Source organism: Archocentrus centrarchus, unplaced genomic scaffold (assembly GCF_007364275.1).
Source record: "Archocentrus centrarchus isolate MPI-CPG fArcCen1 unplaced genomic scaffold, fArcCen1 scaffold_24_ctg1, whole genome shotgun sequence".
NCBI classification, from domain to species: Eukaryota; Metazoa; Chordata; class Actinopteri; order Cichliformes; family Cichlidae; genus Archocentrus; species Archocentrus centrarchus.
Genome location: NW_022060254.1, coordinates 1,185,290 through 1,208,251, shown reverse-complemented (window position 1 = coordinate 1,208,251; position 22,962 = coordinate 1,185,290). Strand labels below are relative to the sequence as shown.

The following is a 22,962-nucleotide window of genomic DNA, read 5'->3' as shown; positions in this document are numbered from 1 at the left end:
GATTCACCAGGGTTTGTTCCTGCAGAGTCGTGCATCCATGGCAGTCCAGGGTCTCCCAAAGCAGAGTTATCAGAGATCGAAATGAGACCACTTTCTGAAAATGAGTTCTGGACACTTTCGTTACCTGATGCAGACGCATCTATAGATGAAAGCCGAGCCCTGTCACCAGATTCACCTGCAGCTCAGATCATAGCAAGAGCAGCTGAACGGTACCCATCATTTGTTGAGTTTAGGTCAACAGTTATGTCGGATGTTAAGTGTTCACCTTTAACTAACCCCTCACTTGATACTGAAGGTAAACCCGTTATTGTAGAATCATTAGAATCAGAAGCTGAAGAGAAAACTTCGTCACCTGACTCTGAATCAGAATATAGAATTTCCTCACCTACATCACTGACCTCAAATTTTACATCATCCTCTCCTGTATCAGTTGGCTTCTTAAACAAATGCAAAAATCTTTCCCCAGATTCCCCTATTTCAAAGTTTAGACTGGTTTCCTGTGTTGATGCCAGTGCTCATAGGTCATCCTCACCTGAATCAGTGTCTTCAGAAACAGAATATGATCCTCGGATTTCACAGATGTTTGATGTTGAGGACAGGCCAGACTCCCAACAGTCAGAGGTGTCTGACTCTGACCTTAGATGTTTGCCTCCTGACTCTCCACTACCCCAGTACACCATGAGTGCTCCCACCATGCTAACAGTAAAATACAGATCCCCATCACCTGTATCAGTATATTCAGATGAGGATGTAGAGACAGATTTGTGTGTCCCATGGCTTTTTGAGGACAGAGCAGAATCTTGTGATTCAGCTGCATCAGAAAATAAATTTAGACCCCTTTCACCAGACTCACCCATTCCCTGTTTTACTCTACATGAGTCCACTGTATCCCACAATGATTTAAGGTCATCCTCACCTGAATCAGTGTCTTCAGAAACAGAATATGATCCTCTGATTTCACAGATGTTTGATGTTGAGGACAGGCCAGACTCCCGACAGTCAGAGGCGTCTGACTTGGATCTTAATTGTTTGCCTCCTGACTCTCCACTACCACAGTACACCATGAGTCTTCCCATTACATTAGGAGTAAAATACAGATCCCCATCACCTGTATCAGTATATTCAGATGAAGATGTAGAGACAGATTTGTGTGTCCCATGGCTTTTTGAGGACAGGGCAGAATCTTGTGATTCAGCTGCATCAGGAGATAAATTTAGACCCCTTTCACCAGACTCACCCATTCCTGAATTTACACTACATGAGTCCACTTTATCCCGTATTGATTTGAGGTCTACATCACCTGAATCAGTGTCTTCAGAAACAGAATATGATCCTCTGATTTCACAGATGTTTGATGTTGAGGACAGGGCAGAATCTCAACAGTCAGAGGTGTCTGACTCTGACCTTAGATGTTTGCCTCCTGACTCTCCACTACCCCAGTACACCATGAGTCTTCCCATTACATTAGGAGTAAAATACAGATCCACATCACCTGGATTAGTATATTCAGACGAGGATGTAGAGACAGATTTGTGTATTCCATGGCTTTTTGAGGACAGGGCAGAATCTTGTGATTCAGCTGCATCAGAAGATAAATGTAGACCCCTTTCACCAGACTCACCCATTCCTGAATTTACACAGGATCTAGAGTCCTCTGTATCATATGCAGGCTTCAGATCTTGTTCACCTGAATCAGTTTTGTCAAATTTTGAAACAGAATTATCTTCCCTAATGGTCCCAGAAGGCCACCCTTCATCTCCTGAATCCTTACCATCTCTGAGTAAATACAGAAGACTTCCTCCTGATTCCCCTGTGCCTGACTTCAGTCAGGCTTTGCTAGAAACAAATGTTGAATTCAGCGCTGACAGGTCATCCTCACCTGAATCAGTGTCTTCAGAAATAGAATATGATCCTCTGATTTCACAGATGTTTGAGGTTGAGGACAGGCCAGAATCTCGACAGTCAGAGGTGTCTGACTCTGACCTTAGATGTTTTCCTCCTGACTCTCCACTACCCCAGTACACCATGAGCGCTCCCACTATGCTAGCAGTAAAATACAGATCCCCATCACCTGTATCAGTATATTCAGATGAAGATGTAGAGACAGATTTGTGTGTCCCATGGCTTTTTGAGGACAGGGCAGAATCTTGTGATTCAGCTGCATCAGGAGATAAATTTAGACCCCTTTCACCAGACTCACCCATTCCTGAATTTACACTACATGAGTCCACTGTATCCCATATTGATTTGAGGTCTACATCACCTGAATCAGTGTCTTCAGAAACAGAATATGATCCTCTGATTTCACAGATGTTTGATGTTGAGGACAGGCCAGAATCTCAACAGTCAGAGGTGTCTGACTCTGACCTTAGATGTTTGTCTCCTGACTCTCCACTACCCCAGTACAATATTAGCTCTCCCATTACACTAGCAGTAAAATACAGATCCACATCACCTGGATCAGTATATTCAGATGAGGATGTAGAGACAGATTTGTGTGTCCCATGGCTTTTTGAGGACAGGGCAGAATCTTGTGATTCAGCTGCATCAGGAGATAAATGTAGACCCCTTTCACCAGACTCACCCATTCCTGAATTTACACAGGATCTAGAGTCCTCTGTATCATATGCAGGCTTCAGATCTTGTTCACCTGAATCAGTGTCTTCAGAAATAGAATATGATCCTCTGATTTCACAGATGTTTGAGGTTGAGGACAGGCCAGACTCCCGACAGTCAGAGGTGTCTGACTTGGATCTTAATTGTTTGCCTCCTGACTCTCCACTACCCCAGTACACCATGAGTCTTCCCATTACATTAGGAGTAAAATACAGATCCACATCACCTGGATTAGTATATTCAGATGAGGATGTAGAGACAGATTTGTGTATTCCATGGCTTTTTGAGGACAGGGCAGAATCTTGTGATTCAGCTGCATCAGAAGATAAATTTCGACCCCTTTCACCAGACTCACCCATTCCTGAATTTACACAGGATCTAGAGTCCTCTGTATCATATGCAGGCTTCAGATCTTGTTCACCTGAATCAGTTTTGTCAAATTTTGAAACAGAATTATCTTCCCTAATGGTCCCAGAAGGCCACCCTTCATCTCCTGAATCCTTACCATCTCTGAGTAAATACAGAAGACTTCCTCCTGATTCCCCTGTGCCTGACTTCAGTCAGGCTTTGCTAGAAACAAATGTTGAATTTAGCGCTGACAGGTCATCCTCACCTGAATCAGTGTCTTCAGAAACAGAATATGATCCTCTGATTTCACAGATGTTTGATGTTGAGGACAGGCCAGACTCACAACAATCAGAGGTGTCTGACTCTGACCTTAGATGTTTGCCTCCTGACTCTCCACTACCCCAGTACACCATGAGTGCTCCCACTATGCTAGCAGTAAAATACAGATCCCCATCACCTGTATCAGTATATTCAGATGAAGATGTAGAGACAGATTTGTGTGTCCCATGGCTTTTTGAGGACAGGGCAGAATCTTGTGATTCAGCTGCATCAGGAGATAAATTTAGACCCCTTTCACCAGACTCACCCATTCCCTGTTTTACTCTACACGAGTCCACTGTATCCCACATTGATTTAAGGTCTACATCACCTGAGTCAGTGTCTTCAGAAACAGAATATGCTCCTCTGATTTCACAGATGTTTGATGTTGAGGACAGGGCAGACTCCCGACAGTCAGAGGCGTCTGACTTGGATCTTAATTGTTTGCCTCCTGACTCTCCACTACCCCAGTACACCATGAGTCTTCCCATTACATTAGGAGTAAAATACAGATCCCCATCACCTGGATCAGTATATTCAGACGAGGATGTAAAGACAGATTTGTGTATTCCATGGCTTTTTGAAAACAGAGCAGAATCTCCTGATTCAACTGCATCAGAAGATAAATTTCGACCCCTTTCACCAGACTCACCCATTCCCTGTTTTACTCTACATGAGTCCACTGTATCCCACATTGATTTAAGGTCCACATCACCTGAGTCAGTGGCTTCAGATCTGGAAATAGACTTTCAAACATTTATGGAGGATAAGCCTTCTTCTCCTGAATCTCTAGCATCAATTGAATTTTCACCTGATTCACCTATACCTGACTTTGTGAAATCACTGTTTGGATTACCCCACAATGTTTTTGTTGAAAGGTCGGCATCTCCTGAGTCCACATGTTCAGATATTGAATGCACTGTTATAAGTTTAAGCTCACTAGCTCATGACAATAGATCCTCTTCACCTGGCTCAGTAGCATCAGGAGATGAATACCAAGCTTTGTCACCAGACTCGCCCATACCTGAGTACACACCAGGAATGCTGGAACGTGTCATTGTAAATGTTGGGTATCGCTCAACTTCTCCTGAATCCATTGACTCTGATGTTGAGTACGCTGTGAGTGAGTTTTTGGTGTCCATGATTTTTCAGACTGAGAAAAGACCAGATTCTCCTGAATCAGTAGAATCGGACATACGAGAAAGTCCGCTCTCAGTTGAGTCCATACCAGAATACAGACCCATGTCTCCAGTGGCATCAGTGCTACTTGGAAATGTTAGATCACTATCCCCAGAATCTACTCAGTCATTTGATGAACACAAGAAGTTGTCTCCAGACTCACCTCTCCCTTGGTTTATACAAAATGTTCTTGAGGCTCAAACAGCAGGAATACTTAAGGGAGGGAGTTCTTCTACCGAATCATTGTTGTCAGATCTGGACTATGATTTTACGTATTCGCCTTCATTTAGTACAAAAATCACTGATGAGAGAGCATTGTCAGCTGAGTCAGAAAAATCATATGATGAACTTTTGAAATCTGAATCACCAATACCAGATTTCAAGAATTTTGTGGAAAGCATCACGCCTACGAGACACATGTCACCAGTAGATTTTTCCGATTCTGACAGTCTATCCCATGCTTCACTTCCATTTTGTACAGAAGAGAGAGCAGCATCACCTGAATCTATAGTATCAGATATGGAGGAAATACTTACATCCAAAATATCATCAAATGAATTAAAAGCCCCAGCTGACACAGAAGAAACAACTGTTTCATCAGCACCAACTGAGCCTTTGTCATCTGAGAGTATGGTAGCTGAGGATAATCTCTTTAATGATGCTGACCGGCAGAATCTGATCTCTCAAGTACATGTCATATGTGATTCTCAGTGTGCCGGAGAAACTTTCCGCAGTGAAGCGGTGTCAATGAATTTTATCGACAGCACAACAGAGTATGAGAGAAGTGTAGCAGATGATGAAAATAGGGAAGAAAAAGATAAAAATAAGCAAGATGCAACTGTCACACTCCCACATCCAGAGGAGACACATGGATTTACCACAACAGATACACAAGTCTTACCCAAAATACCAGTTTCAGAGTCACTTCCACCAATTATTGAGCACATTTTCTCCTCAAGAGCACCTCCATACAGACAGGGAAAGTACACATTTGAATTGCCTGAGGCACAAACACAAGTTGAAGATTCAGCAGAATCCTTAATAGACTACAGACCCATGTCCCCCAAGTCAGTCATGGTGTTAGAAGTCAGAGCACCATCATCAGAATCTGTGCCATCAGTGAGTGAGTTTAGACCACTTTCACCAGATTCCCCCTTACCGGACTTTACAGTGCCATTGCCAGAATGCGTGAAGTTCCTCAGATCAACATCATCTTCCCCTGAAACTTTAGCGTCAGATACAGATCACATGACACTGCATTTAGAGTTTGACTTTGTAGATTGCAGGCCATCGTCTCCAGAGTCTGCAATGTTTGGTGATCAGAATGAGTCAAACAGGTTACTATCCTCTGAGTCCCTGCCTGAATACATACCTGTGTCATTTGAATCTGCCATTCACATGGCTGACAAAAGAGCATCATCTCCAGACTCAGTGCCAGAGTTCAATGAGAACAGGCCACTGTCTCCAGACTCTCCCATCCCTCAGTTTACAGAGTCATTGGAGGTGTACAGGGCTATTCATGGGTCATCATCACCTCAATCCCGGAGTTCAGACTCTGAGTGTGAGATCATTGTCACATCATCAAGAGTTACTGGTAGCAACAGACCATCCTCACCTGAATCCATATCATCTGTCAGTGAGTTTGCACGGCTATTACCTGACTCACCAGTACCTGAGTTTATGTCTTATTTTATGGATGATACTCCAGTAGATAGATCGTCTTCACCAGTTTCTGTTTCATCAGACTCTGTGTTTGTACCCTTACCTATTGACTGTTGGATTAATGATACTCCACAATCTCTGAGCCCTGAAACTGTGGAGTTGGAGGAGGCATTAGGCTTCCGTCATGACTATACTAAGGGTTTAGTCTCTAACTCAGCACTTTCAAGCCACGTGGCATCTCCTTTGTCTGATCCATCTTCTTCATTATCTATCAAAATGCCAACAGCTGTGTTGCCATTAAAATCTCAAATTGCTGAGGAGTCTGATGAAGAACATTTAAGTTCTAAGTGTCAAACAATGAAAGAATCACAATCAGAAGTTTTGTCATACAAAGAAGGGATGCAGCCTGGATCTGAGACGGAAAGTTTCTCAACTTTACAAACCACTGTCTGTGAGGAAGACTTGTCTCTGAAGCCATCACGAGTCAAAGATGTTCCCCAACCTGTTAGTGCTGAAGAACTAAAGAGCAACAAAGCCTCTCAAAGGGTAAGACATGAAAGCATGATGATCCAGCAAAGACTCACAAGTTTTGGATGATTTAACATTTCACTTGGATATAAAAGCAAGAAACTCTGTGTGCCAAACAACAACATGCATTGCTGAACTAACAACAAAAAAGGAGCTCATTAATGCTGGGAATGTGTCTTGAACTATTACTAATCATTGACAATAAACATATTTTTCCTAAACTTAGTAAAGCCTAAACTTAATTAGTTGTTGTCTGGATGCCATGTCAAAGGTCATCCTCTGGTCATTTATAGTTAACTACTCAGATAATGTTGAAATTTTACTTACAGGCTCCTGAGACACCAGAGGATACACAGTTTCAAACAAAAGATGGCACACAACACGAGCTTTCATCTGCTACAACAGCAACACAAGATGCCAGTAAAATAGGTGTGCTTTTTGGAGAAGACAAGCCGATGACATCGGTTCCTCTACAGCTACCTGAACACAGCACATACACAACCCACAGAGCTGTTACTCCAATTCTACCTTCGCATGAGAAAACTCCATTTGCATCCCACAGGTGCTCAGAGTGGGGGGTGTCCCTGAAGGAAGCACGATCTAGTGAGCTTTTTTCACCCATGTCAGCTCAGTTTTTGGCACCTCCAGATCACACAGCAGTATTTTCAGGACATCAAACCCTGAGAGCTTTTGAATGTAGCCAAGCCTCCTTCAGTGACATGAATCCGGTGTCGCCAGTGTTCTGCGATTCAGTCTCAGCTATGCTTGAGACCCAAGCTGCCACTAAGAAAGAGTCTGAAACCATTGAAGACACTGAAGAGTTTTCACCAGACTTTAAGAAGGTCCTCACAGAATTTGAGAAAACAGTGTCAGAATTTGAATTAGGCGAACCAAATGTCCCACTAAAACGATCCTTTAAGGGCTCTGAATCTCCACAGCACTCGGATTCAGATCTGGAGTTCTTTGACTGCAGACAAACCTTCTCTGACTTCTCTGAAGCAGAAGATGTGAAACCAGAACATGAGATTACCTATCACATCTCTGAACCCCCCTCACCAATACCTGGGAGTAGTCCCCATACTGAACACCCAAACAGCAGCCCACAGTGCGCTAGTCAAGCAAACCAGCTCTTCCTGTGGGCAGAAGATAAAAAGCGCTTCTCTTCTGCTAGTGAAAGTCTTTGTGAATTTGCTTATAATTCAGAGGCTTCTCTGGAGTATCAGACAGAGGGTGGTCTCCCCATATTTGAGGAGCTCCCCTCCAGAGATCCGGCAGAATTTTATGATGATGATGACTTCCTGGGAAGGGTAAGAGGTTGAGCATGAGCACCTGCTGCTGTGTCCAGTTCAGGCTGATTGTAGTGGAGCTGCATTCAATAATGAAGAGATGAAACACAGTCTGCACCTTGGGGACTAATAGACACTGAATAATGCTTTTGTGTGCATGAGCGCATAAACATTAAATAAAATATTGCATAAATGAAATACTTTCATTAGTGTGGTGTTTTTTGCAGTATCTCATATTAAAGCATTGATGAAATGCATGAGCTGCTGTAAAGAATCTTTAACAGGTTGTTTTTCTTTCACATACACACCTCTTTGCATCTTTTGATTTCTGCTTGTTATGGTTCCCAACAGTGTGCGAAATACCACTTCACACCATCAGGATTTTGTTGCTCTGGAACCTGAGCAAACAAAAAGAAAAAGCCTAGACTGTATGTAATCCACACGTTAGCAATCATTTGACAAGCGCTGTGGTTAGCGACTGAAAGAAGAAGGTCATGGATAAGAGTTTGAAATGAGTTTAAAATGGCTGCTTCAAGGTCAGCAATAAGAAAAAGCATTTAACTGTGGATTTCTGGAACAGAGAACCCAGCGTTTCCCTCAACTCAGAGTTTTCATTAATCTGCTCAAAGGCTTTCTTAATTTTGGTTAATGTGGTAAAAGGGTGTATTTTAACCAACACTAATCTTTTCCCATACCTAAGTAGTTTTGGAATCTGAAAGTAATCAAAATAAGACTCAAATAATCATACAACCTGAAAATAAATAAGTCAGCTTCTAAAACTGATGTTCCACCCACATGGGACATGGACCCCAGTGTCCTATGTGAAAGTCCTGGATTTGACTTCTGCTACAGTCATCTCCACTGCCTCAGAAAATGGACATTTTATCTTTTTAAATGTGTAAACAGTCAGATATATTGTCTGCACAACAGAAGTATGTATATTAGTCATTTAGGTACAGTTGTTACAGATTTGATTTTAGTGCATCTGTGCAGACTCTAAGGCTTGAAACCAAAAAACTGTCCTTTTAGCAGGTCTCTTATATTGAGGACACAGTCACTCATACCATACATAAAAAATCAAATGCATATAATGTGTATTGCATTTTTAATTTTTATTTCAATTTTTATTTTTTTAGTTTCAGCAGTTTAAATGTTCCATACAACCCATATTTTGCACACTGGTTCCCATGTTGCATGTTTCTTTCTGTTTATGTGCATCTCTGTGCTTTTTCTTCACCTCACTAATGTGTACAGACATTTGTTTCTGCCCCTCCCCTTGTTTCATACATCTGTATAATAATTTTTGGAGCAATCAAATATGGTCATGTGAAAAATATGTTTTCATAGGACTCTATGCAGTCCTGTGAAAAACTAAGTACATAATTCAGTAGCTTGTAGAAGCACCTTTACCTTCTACTGTACAACTTGAAATAATGATTTTCTATGTGACTCCATCAGTCTCTGACATGGCTGTGGAGGAAATCTGACCCACTCTTCTTTACAATGTTGCTTTAGTTCACTGAGGTTTGTGGACACAGCTCTCTTAAGGTCCTGCCACAGTATTTCACATTGGTTGACATCAAAACAAGCTCAAATCATCACCCCTCCACTAATGTGCATGACAGTTGGTATGAAGTGTTTGGTTTTAGTCAAACGTGACGCTGGCCATTATATCCAAACATTTCCACTTTGGTCTCGTCTGTCCAAAAAACCAAAGGACATTGGTCCAAATGTCTTTTGGTTGCAGATGCAATTTTGCAAAGCTAAGCCATGCTGCTATGTTCCTTTTAGTGGAAACTTACCTGTTCAGTCCTTTTCTAATTGTTCTGTCATGAACTGTAACGTTTAACATGCTAACTGAAGCCTGTAGAGTTTGAGATGCAGCTCTTGGGTTTTTTGCAGGTTCTTTGAGCATTGTCTGACCTTGGGGTGAATTTGCTGGGAAGATTGGCAGACTGTCTTGAATATTTCCCACTTGTGAATCATTTTTCTCACAACAGAATGATGGACTTCAAATTGTTTGCTAGCCTTAAAAGCTTTCCCCAAGTTCATTGCGGATATCTTTCCTCCTTGGAATTGTGTTGATACACACCTGAATGCTCTAGACCTGCAGACTGCCAAAACCTCTGCTTTTATACAGGTGGTCATACTTGCTGATGATCAGTTAATCAAGACTAGCATCACATGCTACTGCTGCTATGTACCCTCTTAATTCCTGTGGAAGCAGAGATGGTGTACTTAGTTTTTCACAGGACTGCACAGAAACTGTCTGCATGGCTGTAAAAGTCAGGTTAAGAGGAAATAAGCAGTGGCTGCATATGGAAGTGTGCTCTGTAGACACTGTTTAGACCTGGTATGTTGACCCATGCTGGTTATGTGCTGTATCCCAGGAGATAGCTGAGGAGCTAGGGATGTTGTCCTCTGATAGCTCAGAGGAGGACGTGCTGACCACCAGGGTGGTCCGACGCAGAGTAATCATTCAGGTAAACAAGCATGATGTGACTGTGCAGCCTAGTGCACAATGGAGTGATGAAGGTTGTGGAGCGCATTTATAATTTCATTCTCAGCTTTTCAGATTAGCATACACTTAGCACAAATTCACTTTCTTGTAATGCAGAAAGTAATATTTCTGAGAATAGAACCTTCATTCTGATTTCATTGTTTTTCATTGCTTTTGTTTTCTTTCTGCACTCACAATTAATTTTGTCATGGGCATCATTTTTTTGTTTTTCATTTCAACTGGAAGCGATAATGATTTTTGCATTGAAAAATTAAAGTGCACTGTGAATAATATCAACATTTGACTTTGGTGCTCCAAGTGGTCATACCTGTAATGACACTGGTGTTCAGAAACCCTTGACATCAATTTCAGAAGGATTTATTGCTGATGATTATTGTTAATTGCTGTTGGATGGCAAATATTGGTTGCAACATTTCCTTTGATGTAAGCAATGTTCTGTTAATTGTGTGTCTAATGTGAATAAAACTGACAACAATTATTTTGTGTTTTTGCAGGCAGATAATCTGCCAGACATCCCACTGCAGACCCTGACAGAGGAGAAGTACACAGATGAAGATGGCAACATGGTAGTTAAGAAGGTGAGGAACATTCAACAATGTTAACAGTAATCAACATTACATTTAAAATCACAGTAATTCTCCTGGTCCTGTGTAAAAAACAGCTTTTACAGAAAGTTATTGACTGGCTTCCTTCTCCAACAGATCACACGGAAGGTGATTCGTAAATATGTATCTGCAGATGGCATGGAGACACAGGAAGTGAGCATCGAAGGCTCTCACCAGGAGTCGATCCAGATAGAGGAGGGAGATGCCGTTTCCAGAGTGGTGAAGAGAACTGTGCTTTGTAGTGAAGGGGATCAAAAAGAGGTCAGTGCCATCTTCTGCCTTGACTGTTTGGTTTCACTAATCCTAGTTTTGTTTTGTTTTTTTGTTTTTTTTTTATTGATATTTTTTATTGATATTTTCACACACATAACAATGGTGTTTGCATATATCAGGGTGCAATAATGTTGTCATATTGTATACACCATTAACTGAAGGCTGTGTGTTCTCAAGAGCAGTGAACATTAACAGATTACCTCGAAAAGGTAATAATAATGATAACGATAAAATAAATTATATATATAAGAAAAAAATGATTGCCATTTAGTGCAGAATTTATTCAAATTTCCACTTTTCCTATATCTAATTTTCTCCACTTTTAAAAAAGACATGACCTCATTAATCCACTTAGTGCTAGATGGTGCTACAGTTGATTTCCATTTACAAAGGAGGTGGCATTTAGCGATTAAAGAGGTAAAAGCTATTACTTCCAACTCTCTTGCAGAGTATCGATCATATTCCACCAGAAGACCAAAAATACCAGTGTGAGCTGAGGTGTCAAAGGTTCTCGAGAGTACAACAGACATGGTGTGAAAGTAAATTTGTCAAAAGTTTGTCAGAGTGGAACAGGAGAAGAACATATGAGTAAGATTGCAGGGCGAGCTTCCACATTGGTCACAAACATCTACCGTATTTGGGAAGATATGTGCCAGCCTGGTTTTTGAGTAATGACATCTGAATAGTACTTTGAACTGGATCAAACTCAGGCGGGCACATATATTGTAGAGGTTTTGTGATTGGTTTTCAGGGCAGTTTTCCACCAGTGTTCATCAAAAACAACCCTAATTCATGCTCCCAAGCTTTCTTAAAAATTGTAGTTAAACAATCATCATATGATTGAATCAAGCTATAAATCCTTGAAATTAGTGACCTTTGTGATGGGTTAAGTTGTAAAAGTTTGCCCCATGGCTGCTCAGGTGGTAGGTGAGGAAAATTAGGAAGTAGGATTTTGCACATGCCCTTGCCTGGAAGTATCTAAAAAAATGAGAAGGTGGAAGATTGAATTCGGAAGCCAGATCTGATAAGAGCAAAATAACCCTTCCGGATAAAGATCCTTAAAACATTTTAGTCCCTTATCATGCCATATGGAGAAAGTGGGGTCAGCAATGGAGGGTGTAAACAGTGGGTTTTTTAAAAGTGGGGCTAAGACTACGGGGGCTGTAAATTTAAAATGTTTCCTTAACTGGTACCATATTCTGAGAGTATCTGAAATTACGCAGTTACTGGTTAGGCCAGAAGGGTTTTCAGAGGTTGAACCTGTTAATAAAGCCAAAAGTGAGGCAGAGGTGCATGACTGTGCTTCTAGTTGACACCAAGGTATATTAATCGAATTAGACCAGAAAATGATTTTAGTTATGTTGGCTGCCCAGTAGTAAAATTGAAAATTAGAGACTGCCGTAGAACTTGCAGTTCTGAAGTATTTTCTGTCTAACTCTGAGTGTTTTGCCATTCCACAAAAAAATGACAGATAACTGAATCTAATGACTTGAAAAAGCTTTTTGGTAAAAATACAGGGAGACACTGAAACAGAAACAAAAATTTTGGCAAGATGTTCATCTTAAATGTATTTATTCTTCCAATCAAGGAGAGAGGGAGGGAACCCCATTTCTGAAGATCTTTTTTAATGTCAGCAAAAAGCGAGATAAAATTATTCGAGTAAAGAGACTTAAAAGATCTAGTTATGTTGACCCCAAGATACCTAAACCCCGAAGGGCACAACTTAAAGGGAATATCAGATTGGGATAGCTGCAGAGCTAAATGGCTAACAGGGTAACATTCGCTCTTGACAACATTAACTCTATATCCTGAGAACTGGCCAAATCTGTGAAAGAATGAAACAATTGTGGGACAAGTTCCTACTGGGTTTGTGACATACAGAAGTAGGTCATCTGCATACAATGATAACTTGAGTTCTGTATGAGTCCTGACAATCCCATTAAAAATGGGAGAAGTTCTTAAAAAAATAGACAAAGGTTCTATAGCAAGTGCAAACAAGAGGGGGGACAGGGGACAGCCCTGCCTACAACCTCTATTTGACAAGAAGTATCTAGATTGATTGTTATTAGTTATAATACTGGCACAGAGGCATGTATAAAGAAGGCGTATCCATGATATAAAATTGTTACCGAAACCAAATTTAGTTAAAACAGCAAACAAGTAGCTTCATTCAACCCGATCAAATGCCTTTTCAGCATCGACTGAACTTCAGGTGCAGCTCTTGTTTCTTTTGAGTAAATAACATTTAACAAGGTGCGAATATTGTAATAAAGATGGCACCCTTTTATGAAGCCAGTCTGTTCCTTAGAAATAATTGTTGGGAGGGCTTGATCGAGTCGGTGAGCCAAGGCCTTAGCAAGAATCTTTGTATCTACGTTCATTAAAGAGATTGGTCTGTAGGAGGAACAGAGATCGGGATCCTTACCCTTCTTTAAGAAAACACTGATAGAGGCCTGTCTAAGCGAGGGGGGGGAACCCAAGTGAGAGAGACTCGACATAAACAGAATGAAGTAATGGAATAAGTTTGGCTTGGAATGCTTTAAAAAATTCAACTGGGAACCCATCAGGTCCTGGAGCTTTGTTATTTTGCATATCTTGTAGGGCAGCATTTTACTCTTGAACAGTCAGTACAGATTTTAATTGATTAATCAATTCAGAGTTTAAGGAGGGAAACTGAAGCCCATCTAGAAACATGCATATCGGCTAAATCAGATGGGAGTTCAGACTTATACAAGGATTCATAGAAAGATGAAAAAAACTGAGTTAATAACTTCAAGATCTTCCTCCAGGCTTCCTGCAATCCATCTTTAATGCGAGGTATTAAACGTGACGCTGCTTGACGGCGTAACTGGTGAGCTAATAATCTACTGGGCTTGTCGCCATGTTCGTAATACCTAGCTCATGACTGAAGTACCGTATTTTTCGGACTATACGTCGCTCCGGAATATAGGTCGCACCAGCCAAAAAATGCATAATAAAGAAGAAAAAAACATATATAGGTCGCACTGGACTATAAGTCGCACTTTTTTGGGGGGGGGGGGGGGGTTGATAGAATCCGAGACCCAGAGCACAAATTCCATCTTGAACGGCAATTTAAAATAATAATGGATTAAAGAACAGGACGAACACGGTTACGCCTACGTTATGCTAACGTAGCACATTCAGCTACATGACGCACAATGAACACGTGTTCGGTATGTTAACGTAACATTAACCCCTTAACTGGCAGCAAAAAAATCACCTGACAAAAACTACATAACGCCTTCTGGTTATTATTGGCTCTGAAAAACCCATTTCATAGCCTATTAATCGGCTGCGTCTGGTCCGCGGGCCGAATGAAGTGCATTTATATGGCAGGCTAGACCCGCCCATTTTTACTGACACCTCATTCGGCCAATAATGTTAAGAAATGGGTTTCCCAGAGCCAATAATACTCAGAGGGCGTCACGTAGCTTTGTCAGGTGATTTGGTGCAGCCAGTTACATGATTGGCCGAATGACGTGTCAATAAAAATGGGAGGGTCTAGCCTGCCATATAAAAGGGACTACAAACGGCCCGTCACCGGGCCCTTGCCAGTTAAGGGGTTAAGTTATTCAGATAACCATAGCATAAAGAACATACTAACAAGTTAACCAAACCATCAATCCATTGAATTCTTCATCCTCTGTGTCACTTCTAAACAATTCCGTACACTCCATAGATGAAGCGCCGCTTCCTCTTCTGTGTCGCGTTAGTCAGACTCGTCGTCAGCTGCAGTTCCAATTATTCCAGCCTTTCTGAATCCCAACAGGATGGTTTGTCACTGAAGCCCATGTTTTCTTGATCCATCCAATGACTTCCAGGAAAGTTGGGTGGCGCATTCTCCCAGTTGCCGTTAAGCTGTGCTCTCCATCCATCATCCACTGCGCCCACAGGTTACGCAAGACTGCCTTAAAGCTGCAGTTCACGGAGATGTCAAGTGGCTGGAGTATTTTGGTTCATGTGTTATAAATGTCACATATACGTCGCTCCGGAGTATAGGTCGCACCCCCAGCCAAACTATGAAAAAAAGTGCGACTTATACTCCGGAAAATACGGTAATAGGCGCTCTGCCTCATTAGTTGTGATGAAATCCAGCTCAGTTTGTAAGACCACGCGGTGCTTTGAAAGATCGTCAGATGGGGCGGTTGCAAGCTGTTGGTCCACCAGATCTAACTCAGAAGAGAGCTTCTGAACGTTTGACATCCTCAATTTTGTCACGTGTTGAATATGACATTATCTGACCCCTGTAGATATGCTTTCAAAGAATCCCATAATAGCGCCTTAGAGATCGGTTCTGAATCAGTGTCATTAAAGGTAATGAAATCCTCTATTGCGTCTGTAATAGTTTTGTTTACTGCTTCCTTAAAACTGTTTTTTTTATGTTGCTGGATTCAAGAGTTTTTAGAGGTCTGGAAAAATCAACTTGTCACTAAAGAAAGTGGTTCTGCAGTGCTATGAAAAACTATTATCTCCTGATTTGTTTTGTCAGTTGTATCTGAAGTAGCACATTGGAGGTCATCTTTTAAGATTAGGATTAAAACTTTCCTTTTTGTTAGTGATAGTAGTATAATTCAAAGTAGAATTCAGTACCATGACGTCTTATCTTCTCTCCAGCTGACCTTTTCAGAGTCCCCAGCTCCTGGCCCTACCACAGAATCAGAGTTTGAAGTGGAACCGGTCCAGGGTCGAAAGGTCAGCAAGGTTGTCAAGACAACTGTAGTGAGAGGCAAGAGGATGGAGAAGCAGACAGGAGACCCCTCATTGGCTGCAGATCTCCCCTCAGCCAAAGAGGACTTTGAGAAGGTCAGTGGGAATCCAGGTCATGAATATATGTTTTGAGATATCGTGAGAATTGCAATTTGTGGTGTAATACTTTTCAGTAGTTCCTGCTGAGCAGACTTTTTGACAGGTTTCTAGCATTTGTCTCTGTCTTTCCTCATTCTGTCCTCTCCAGGCAATGAATTATGCTGGAGGCTTTGGAAAAGTGCTAATGCCACATATAGTAGAGAAAGAGATTGTACAGGATGACGGTTCTGTGGTTAAAAGGTTGGATTGCATGAGAGTGTGTAGAATTGATCTCAACAACACAAAGTAGAGCCTGAACGCATCGTGTGATTGCACTGTGATTGCACTGTCCTAACCTTTGTTATTCTTTGTAGGGTGAGAGCAATTAGAAGGCAGAAGAGAATAAGCTTTAAAAAGCTGTTTGCACAGATTTGCCTCTTATTCGTACTGCTATTGTTAACCAGACGATGAGGTGTGGAATGCAGCAATGCTGTGAGATACAAACATACAAAAGGACCTAACAAGTCATTCTTGGTGTAAGACAAGCATGTGCTCTCAGGCTGCATGCCAAAGTATCCCTGGGCAAGATACTGAACCCAAGTTGCTCGCTGATGCAAGCGTTGGAGTGTGAATGTTAGATTAAAAAAAAGCACTTACCCACTGATATGAATGGGTAAGTGTGTCCAAACTTTTGACTGGTACTGTTTTGTTTGAATGATTAATTTCAGTATTAAAATTAAAATATTCTTATTTAAATTGAAAAGTATAATTATTCTATAATTTTGCCCAGATAGAATAAATAAAAGGCTTTATAGTCTGCAGGCCCACTATGGTTCCTGAAAACAAACTTTTCCAAATGGACTAGTTCTTGTTCACTTTTCTACTCTGAGCACTAAAAGCACTTATACAACATGTTTACATTTACCCATTCACACAAGCACTTCCATGATTAACTAAGCTAAGTGCTTTTTTTTAATCTAACATTCACACTCAGAGAGCAAGTTGGGGTTCAGTATCTTGCCCAGGGATACTTTGGCATGCAGCCTGAGAGCAGCCAGGAATTGAACTCCTGACCTTCTGATTAGCAGGTGACCTGCTCTACCTCCTGAGCTACAGCCACCCCAGATCATAAATTGATGCATACGCTGTTTTTTTGATGAAGAAGAGCTTCGTCTTTCAGTTCTTTTAGCCAATCACATAACTGACTATGCTTTTCTTGGAATTCTCACAGTAACTGTGCAACTCAATGTAATCAGTTAACATGTAAATGAAAAGGTGATTCATTTATTTTCCTCTTTTATTCCATCATGTGGCCACAAAATTAAAAAAAAAAAAAAATATATATATATATATTTGAATCTACACTTAAGCGTAGAAAGAAGTGCTCGTATGAATGTGTGTGAATGGGTGAATGAGGCATGTTGTGTAAAGCGCTTTGAGTGCTCAACATTAGAGTAGAAAAGCACTTTATTAAGCACCAGTCCATTTATCATTTCCAGCCTGAGGATGTGAACCCTGGCAGAGATCAGAGTCTGCAGCCACCAATTCTCTCCACGTGATTTTGGATTATACATGATCTTTTCCTTCTTCCTGCAGAAGCCAGATGCGTAATTCACAAACCCAGAAGAGGACTGTGGTGAGGGATGCTCAGAGGAAGCATGTGCACCTAGAGCATCTGGACAACACCCCAGATGCCCTGCAGCCCGATTCACTGCAACAGCACCTGCACCGACTGCTCCAATGCTACTGTGAGGAGGAGGAGGAGGAGGAGGAGGAGGAAGAAAGAGATGAAGAGGAGGAAGATGAGGAGGAGGATGAGAACCTTAAATGAGCAGCTGCTTCCTACTTTTTCCGCTAAAGCTTTTGGTGATGTCCACTTCTTCAGATCCAACTGCTCTCTTTCCTGCTGTCCTTGTTCATCACTGGAATCACATTTTTATTTCCTCTTTCTTTGGTTTGTCAAATAATGGATCAGTATTTTTGTGCTTTAACAATAGTCATTTGCTCTGATTGTGACCAAAGATAGCCACCCTTTATTGTCCCAATGATTTCTGTTGGTGTTCCACTTCTTTTGATCCCGTGGCTGCTGTGGTGTGATTTAGGTACGATGCACCAAAGGTGGATTCGAATTAAAGGGGGCATCTTGGATGGTTCACCTCACGCACCGGCTCTTCTCGAAGAACTCTTGTAAACATTTGTACATAGGGGAGTTGACAAAAAAAAAAAAAGAAAAATAATTCTTGGACTGGAAAGAGGTTAAAATGATTCAAAGCATTTAACACATTAGCCCACCTAAACCTGCTGTACATGCACTGATTCAGCTGGAGAATGGCCACTGTACAGATGAGATTAATGTTAGACAGAGAATAAAGTGAAGAGAGTGAATGTGTGCATCATCATAAACTCTTTAAACAGCCAAACATCAATCTGCTGATCTGTTTACAAAGGCTGTGTGATCACACCTTTTGTCTTCCCACGATGCATCTGTGCTTATTTTATCTATGTGTCTGTCCTTCTCACGTGTGTCATGCATTCACATTTTTTTGTCTGTCACAGAGCTGCCACCTCTGTGTGCTGTGGAAACAGAGTGTCTATGGACAAAGAAAGTAGTGATAAGGAATGTTTTGGTGCAGGTCGAACCCTTATCCCCACTTTCCTGACACCTGTGTTTCTTCTCTCTCACATGTTGGTGCTTTTCCTTTACCTGCAGCTACACGTATCATTTTCCCAGTAGAACCTTTTAAAGGAGAAGTTTGATTGTGTTGTTCTTATTGTCAACAAATCCTAGGGAAATATCCCAAACCAGCTCTGGGTCATACGCTCTGTCACTGGCCTCATGTATTACCACGCAGCTGAAAACAGTCCCCAGGAGACAATATTTCCTCCAGCTTGCAACACGGACTGCACCACAAAAAAAAATCACAGTATCATTTAGGTTATGCATCATTATGTAATCATAACCTAAATGTTCCCTCTTTTGCAAAATTATTTCCCCTGTTGTTTGTTAGAGAACATAATGGAGGACTGCAGTTTTAATGCTCATGATTTATTACAGAAGTGAACACTGTCATCATGGATTTATGGACTCAGTCATCAGCTTCAAATCTTTTTCAATACAACCTGCTGCTCATTTAGTAAATGATGGTCCCATTAAGGTGAAATAGACAGTAAAGCAGTGTATGCATTAAGCCTCACATATCCCTACCATGGTATTCAGTTCAGCTGTCATTTTAAGATGCTTTATATCTTGTGATATTGGATAAAAAAGCCTAACAATAAGACTTTGCAATGGTGGGAAGGAAGAACCCCCTTTTAACAGGAACAGACCTCTGGCAGAACCAGGCTTGGGGAGGGGCAGCCATCTGCTACTACTGAATGAGGAGTGAGGGGAAAGGTGAGATCACAGGAGCATAGAGAAACCACGAAGATTAAATGGGACAAAACATCAGGTTTTGAGTTCGATCCAACCCTCACTGCAATAATGATCCCCTCTTGCTCCAAAAAAGCCAAGATGGTGACAGACTTCACAACAGCAGTCCAGCAGCCAGTGGGTTACGTCAAGGTATCTGCTTTCACTTCTTTTAATTTGGTGACTGGTTCAATCACCCAAAAACTGTTTTAGGAATTCTTTACAGAAACGGCAGCGCTGTACAACGACTGCATGACCGCAGACACCTGTCCCCCTGGATGGGTTTTCTGGCACGGCAATTTTCGTTGTATACTTGTGTACAATGACAATAAAGTTCAATCTAATCTAAACTGTGTTTAAAGATTTCAGTGAGGAAGTCATGAAAGTAACGAGAGCTGGAGCGTAACACCTTCTTGGTTTTGGGCTCAGATTTGTTGACACTAAGAAAATATACCATAAGACCAGATTTATCCTTTAATTTGATTTAAAAACAAAACAAAACAAAAAACAAACAAATCATGTATTTGTGGATTTTAACTCTTCTTGTAATCACTGTTATCAAATGTTTGACTTAAAGGCCAATTTTAGTCCAGCTTCCACTGACTTCAGTTATGACATCTGTATTTATTTATTTATTGCAGTGTGTGTGTGTGTGTGTGTGTGTGTGTGTGAGCGAGAGCCTGAAGCTAGAATTAATTTTTTTTTGTTGCCATCCTACACAAAGAGTTTTGCTGAATTAAAAGGTGGCTGAAATGCATTCAGACATGAATGCGTGTGTTTGGTGTTCATCTACATTTCATACTTTATCTGTGTAACAATCCAGTCCACATGTTGCTGTTTACTTTGAGTGTAATCCAACAGAAGAATAAAAGACATGTCAAAAAGAGGCACCTGATTTGATAAATGAGCATCCTGATTCCATGGTTATAACAATATATACATATTAACAGTGCAAATATTTATGCGGGCATGTATGACTTTATCAAATTATTACTTAAAAAAATAAACCTAAACGCTAATGAGGTAAAGCAGCTGCAGTGTGTATATGGCACAACAATAAAACTGTACATGTGTCAAATCACAGCTGTCGTCTTTCTTTCCATCAGCAGCTGACAGGAGCCGTTTGGGGGGATTTCCATAAGAGTTTGTTCTAAGTGGCAAAGGCAAAGTCAACAACAGGATGGCACAATAAAACACACAATATGTGCTCAGCTAGCATATATTGTGCCTTCATGTTATGGAAAGCCTAAAGGGTCACAATTAGCCTGAGTTGCATTTCTATCAAGCATAATCATCAGCTGATAAATAATATTCAGGCCTTTAAAGTTAACATACCAAATCTGATTCCCAGCTTATTCCCTCAGAATCAACTCATTTTGTACAGTAATTTTAGAATATCTAATAAAGACATGCAAAATTTTACCTTCACTCTGAATATTTTCCAAGTTACACGCCCTTAATTACAAAGAGGTGGGTCACATATGCAAATTTTAAATTGACCTTCTGTGAGAGTTTATCTGTAGGAATTCTGGCCCTCTTTTCTGTACAGCACTGTTTCAGTTCACTGATATTTGTGTTCGTCCATTTATGCACAGCATTTCAATCAGGTTGAGGTCTGGACTTCGACTGAGCCGTTGCAACTGTGCCTGGGATTTTAGACAGCTTTTAACCATCAGACAGGCGGCTTCACATTTGACTTTAGAATACTTTGGTACACAGAGGAGTTCATGGTCGACTCAGTGACTGTAAGGTGTGCAGGTTGTGTGCTGTAAATCAAGCCCAAATCGTCACCACTAACCGCTGTGCTTGACAGTTGCTATGAGGTACTCGTGCTGATGTAAATGTCCAGTTTGGTCTCATCTGTCCAAAGGACGTTGCTCCAAATGTCTTGTGGTTTGTTTAGGTGCAGCTTTGCAAACCTATTGGCTGAAACTGCAAACTCGGCCTCCCTAAGATGTTTTTATACCCCATCATGTCCTGCTGGTGTTTCTTTTTAGTACTTACTTTTCCATCAAAATAACATAAAACTAACCTAAAAAAGTTGCTCACATTTCTCAGTCTCAATAATTGAATACATTCAAAACATCAATATTCAGACTGTTATAAAACTCTGCAGAGGAGTCATTTAAAAATTTTGTATTCGTTAAACATAATTGAAATATTAAGCTAAAGAATATTTAATCATGAAATGTTATTACTCGTTCCATTTATATGTTGCAATTTGTTTATTCAACCCTTAAATTATGATTCAAAGTTACATTTGCATCGTTTTCATCGCTGAGGGAAAAAATATTCTGTATATTGAAAGGATATGTAATAATAGTATTTCTCACTGATGATCCTTTCTTACATGTTTGAAACATAACAGAATCTGTGCTTCTAGTAAGTTCAGTTAGGTGGATGTTTTACTGCGTGCACTAATGCCTCTGGGATCTGACAGCAAGGGAAAAAAGTTAAAAAAAAAAAAACGCAAAAACTATAAACTCAGTGTTTGACTTTCATTTCATTACATGCAAACTAATTGTGCTTAACACAGAAGATAAAAACCTGTGCAGGTTTACAGTCCCTTAGCTCCTGGGACCCACAAACCCCTCCACCACGATAAGGTGACGATTCATGGAGGGAGTGAAAACAGCAAAATAAAATGAAAACAAAGAACATGTATCGCGTGTGGGCCTGTGTGAACAGAAAGGTTTCGAGTCTGTTTTTAAACCTGCACAGTTGTAAATGACCTCAGGCCAGCAGGCAGCTTCTTCTAAGTAACAGGACCACAATAACTGAAAGCACCTTCAGCAACCTTAAGATCTGCACCTGATGACCTGAGAGGTGTGACTGGGTTGTAAACAGTGAGCGTACTGTATGTGGTGTATGTTCTAACAGAAGGTTTTAAAAGGTAATTGTATATTACACTGGGAACCACTGGAGTAATATGGTCAAATTCCCACCTTCTACCTGTCAGGTCTCTGGCTGCTAAGTTAAAGTCGTCCTGCTGATGATTTGGAGTCCTGCAAACAAATAATCAAGCCTGCTTGATATGAATGAATGGACCAATTTCTCAGTCAGTGTGACAATTTTCGAACCTTGGATATAGTCTGATTGCTGTTTGCAGATGTCATTCACTCCTGCATGCACAATGACTTTTGCAATGCTTAGCACTCAATGCAGCATCTACATCTGTTAACTGGACGCGGACACGCCCATGAGAACGCTTACAGATGTCAGTGTTTCTGTTCTCAAGCTATGTTAATTCAATTTAATTTTATTTATATAGCACCAAAGCACAACAAACAGTTGCCTCGAGGTGCTTTATATCCTAAGGTAGGTTCCTACAACTAATTGCGTTGAGGCAGGTAGTGCATTAAGTGTGTGCGCTTGTGAGTGCTTTCCTCACTTCCCTTATGGAACGCCACT

At 40.9% G+C, this 22,962-nt stretch overlaps 1 protein-coding gene across 1 annotated transcript in view; it reads left to right on the top strand.

The window, feature by feature from the left end:
* Nucleotides 1-20,632, top strand: part of LOC115775710 (ankyrin-2-like) — a 152,277-nt gene extending 131,645 nt beyond the window's left edge. Inside the window, exons 49-53 of the mRNA XM_030723183.1 lie at nt 10,953-11,036; nt 11,160-11,324; nt 15,972-16,160; nt 16,312-16,403; nt 17,739-20,632. Of these exons, the coding sequence (XP_030579043.1) occupies nt 10,953-11,036; nt 11,160-11,324; nt 15,972-16,160; nt 16,312-16,403; nt 17,739-17,973 (765 nt within the window). The 3' untranslated portion in view covers nt 17,974-20,632. The remainder of the gene's footprint in view (nt 1-10,952; nt 11,037-11,159; nt 11,325-15,971; nt 16,161-16,311; nt 16,404-17,738) is intronic.
* Nucleotides 20,633-22,962: the final 2,330 nt, after the last annotated feature.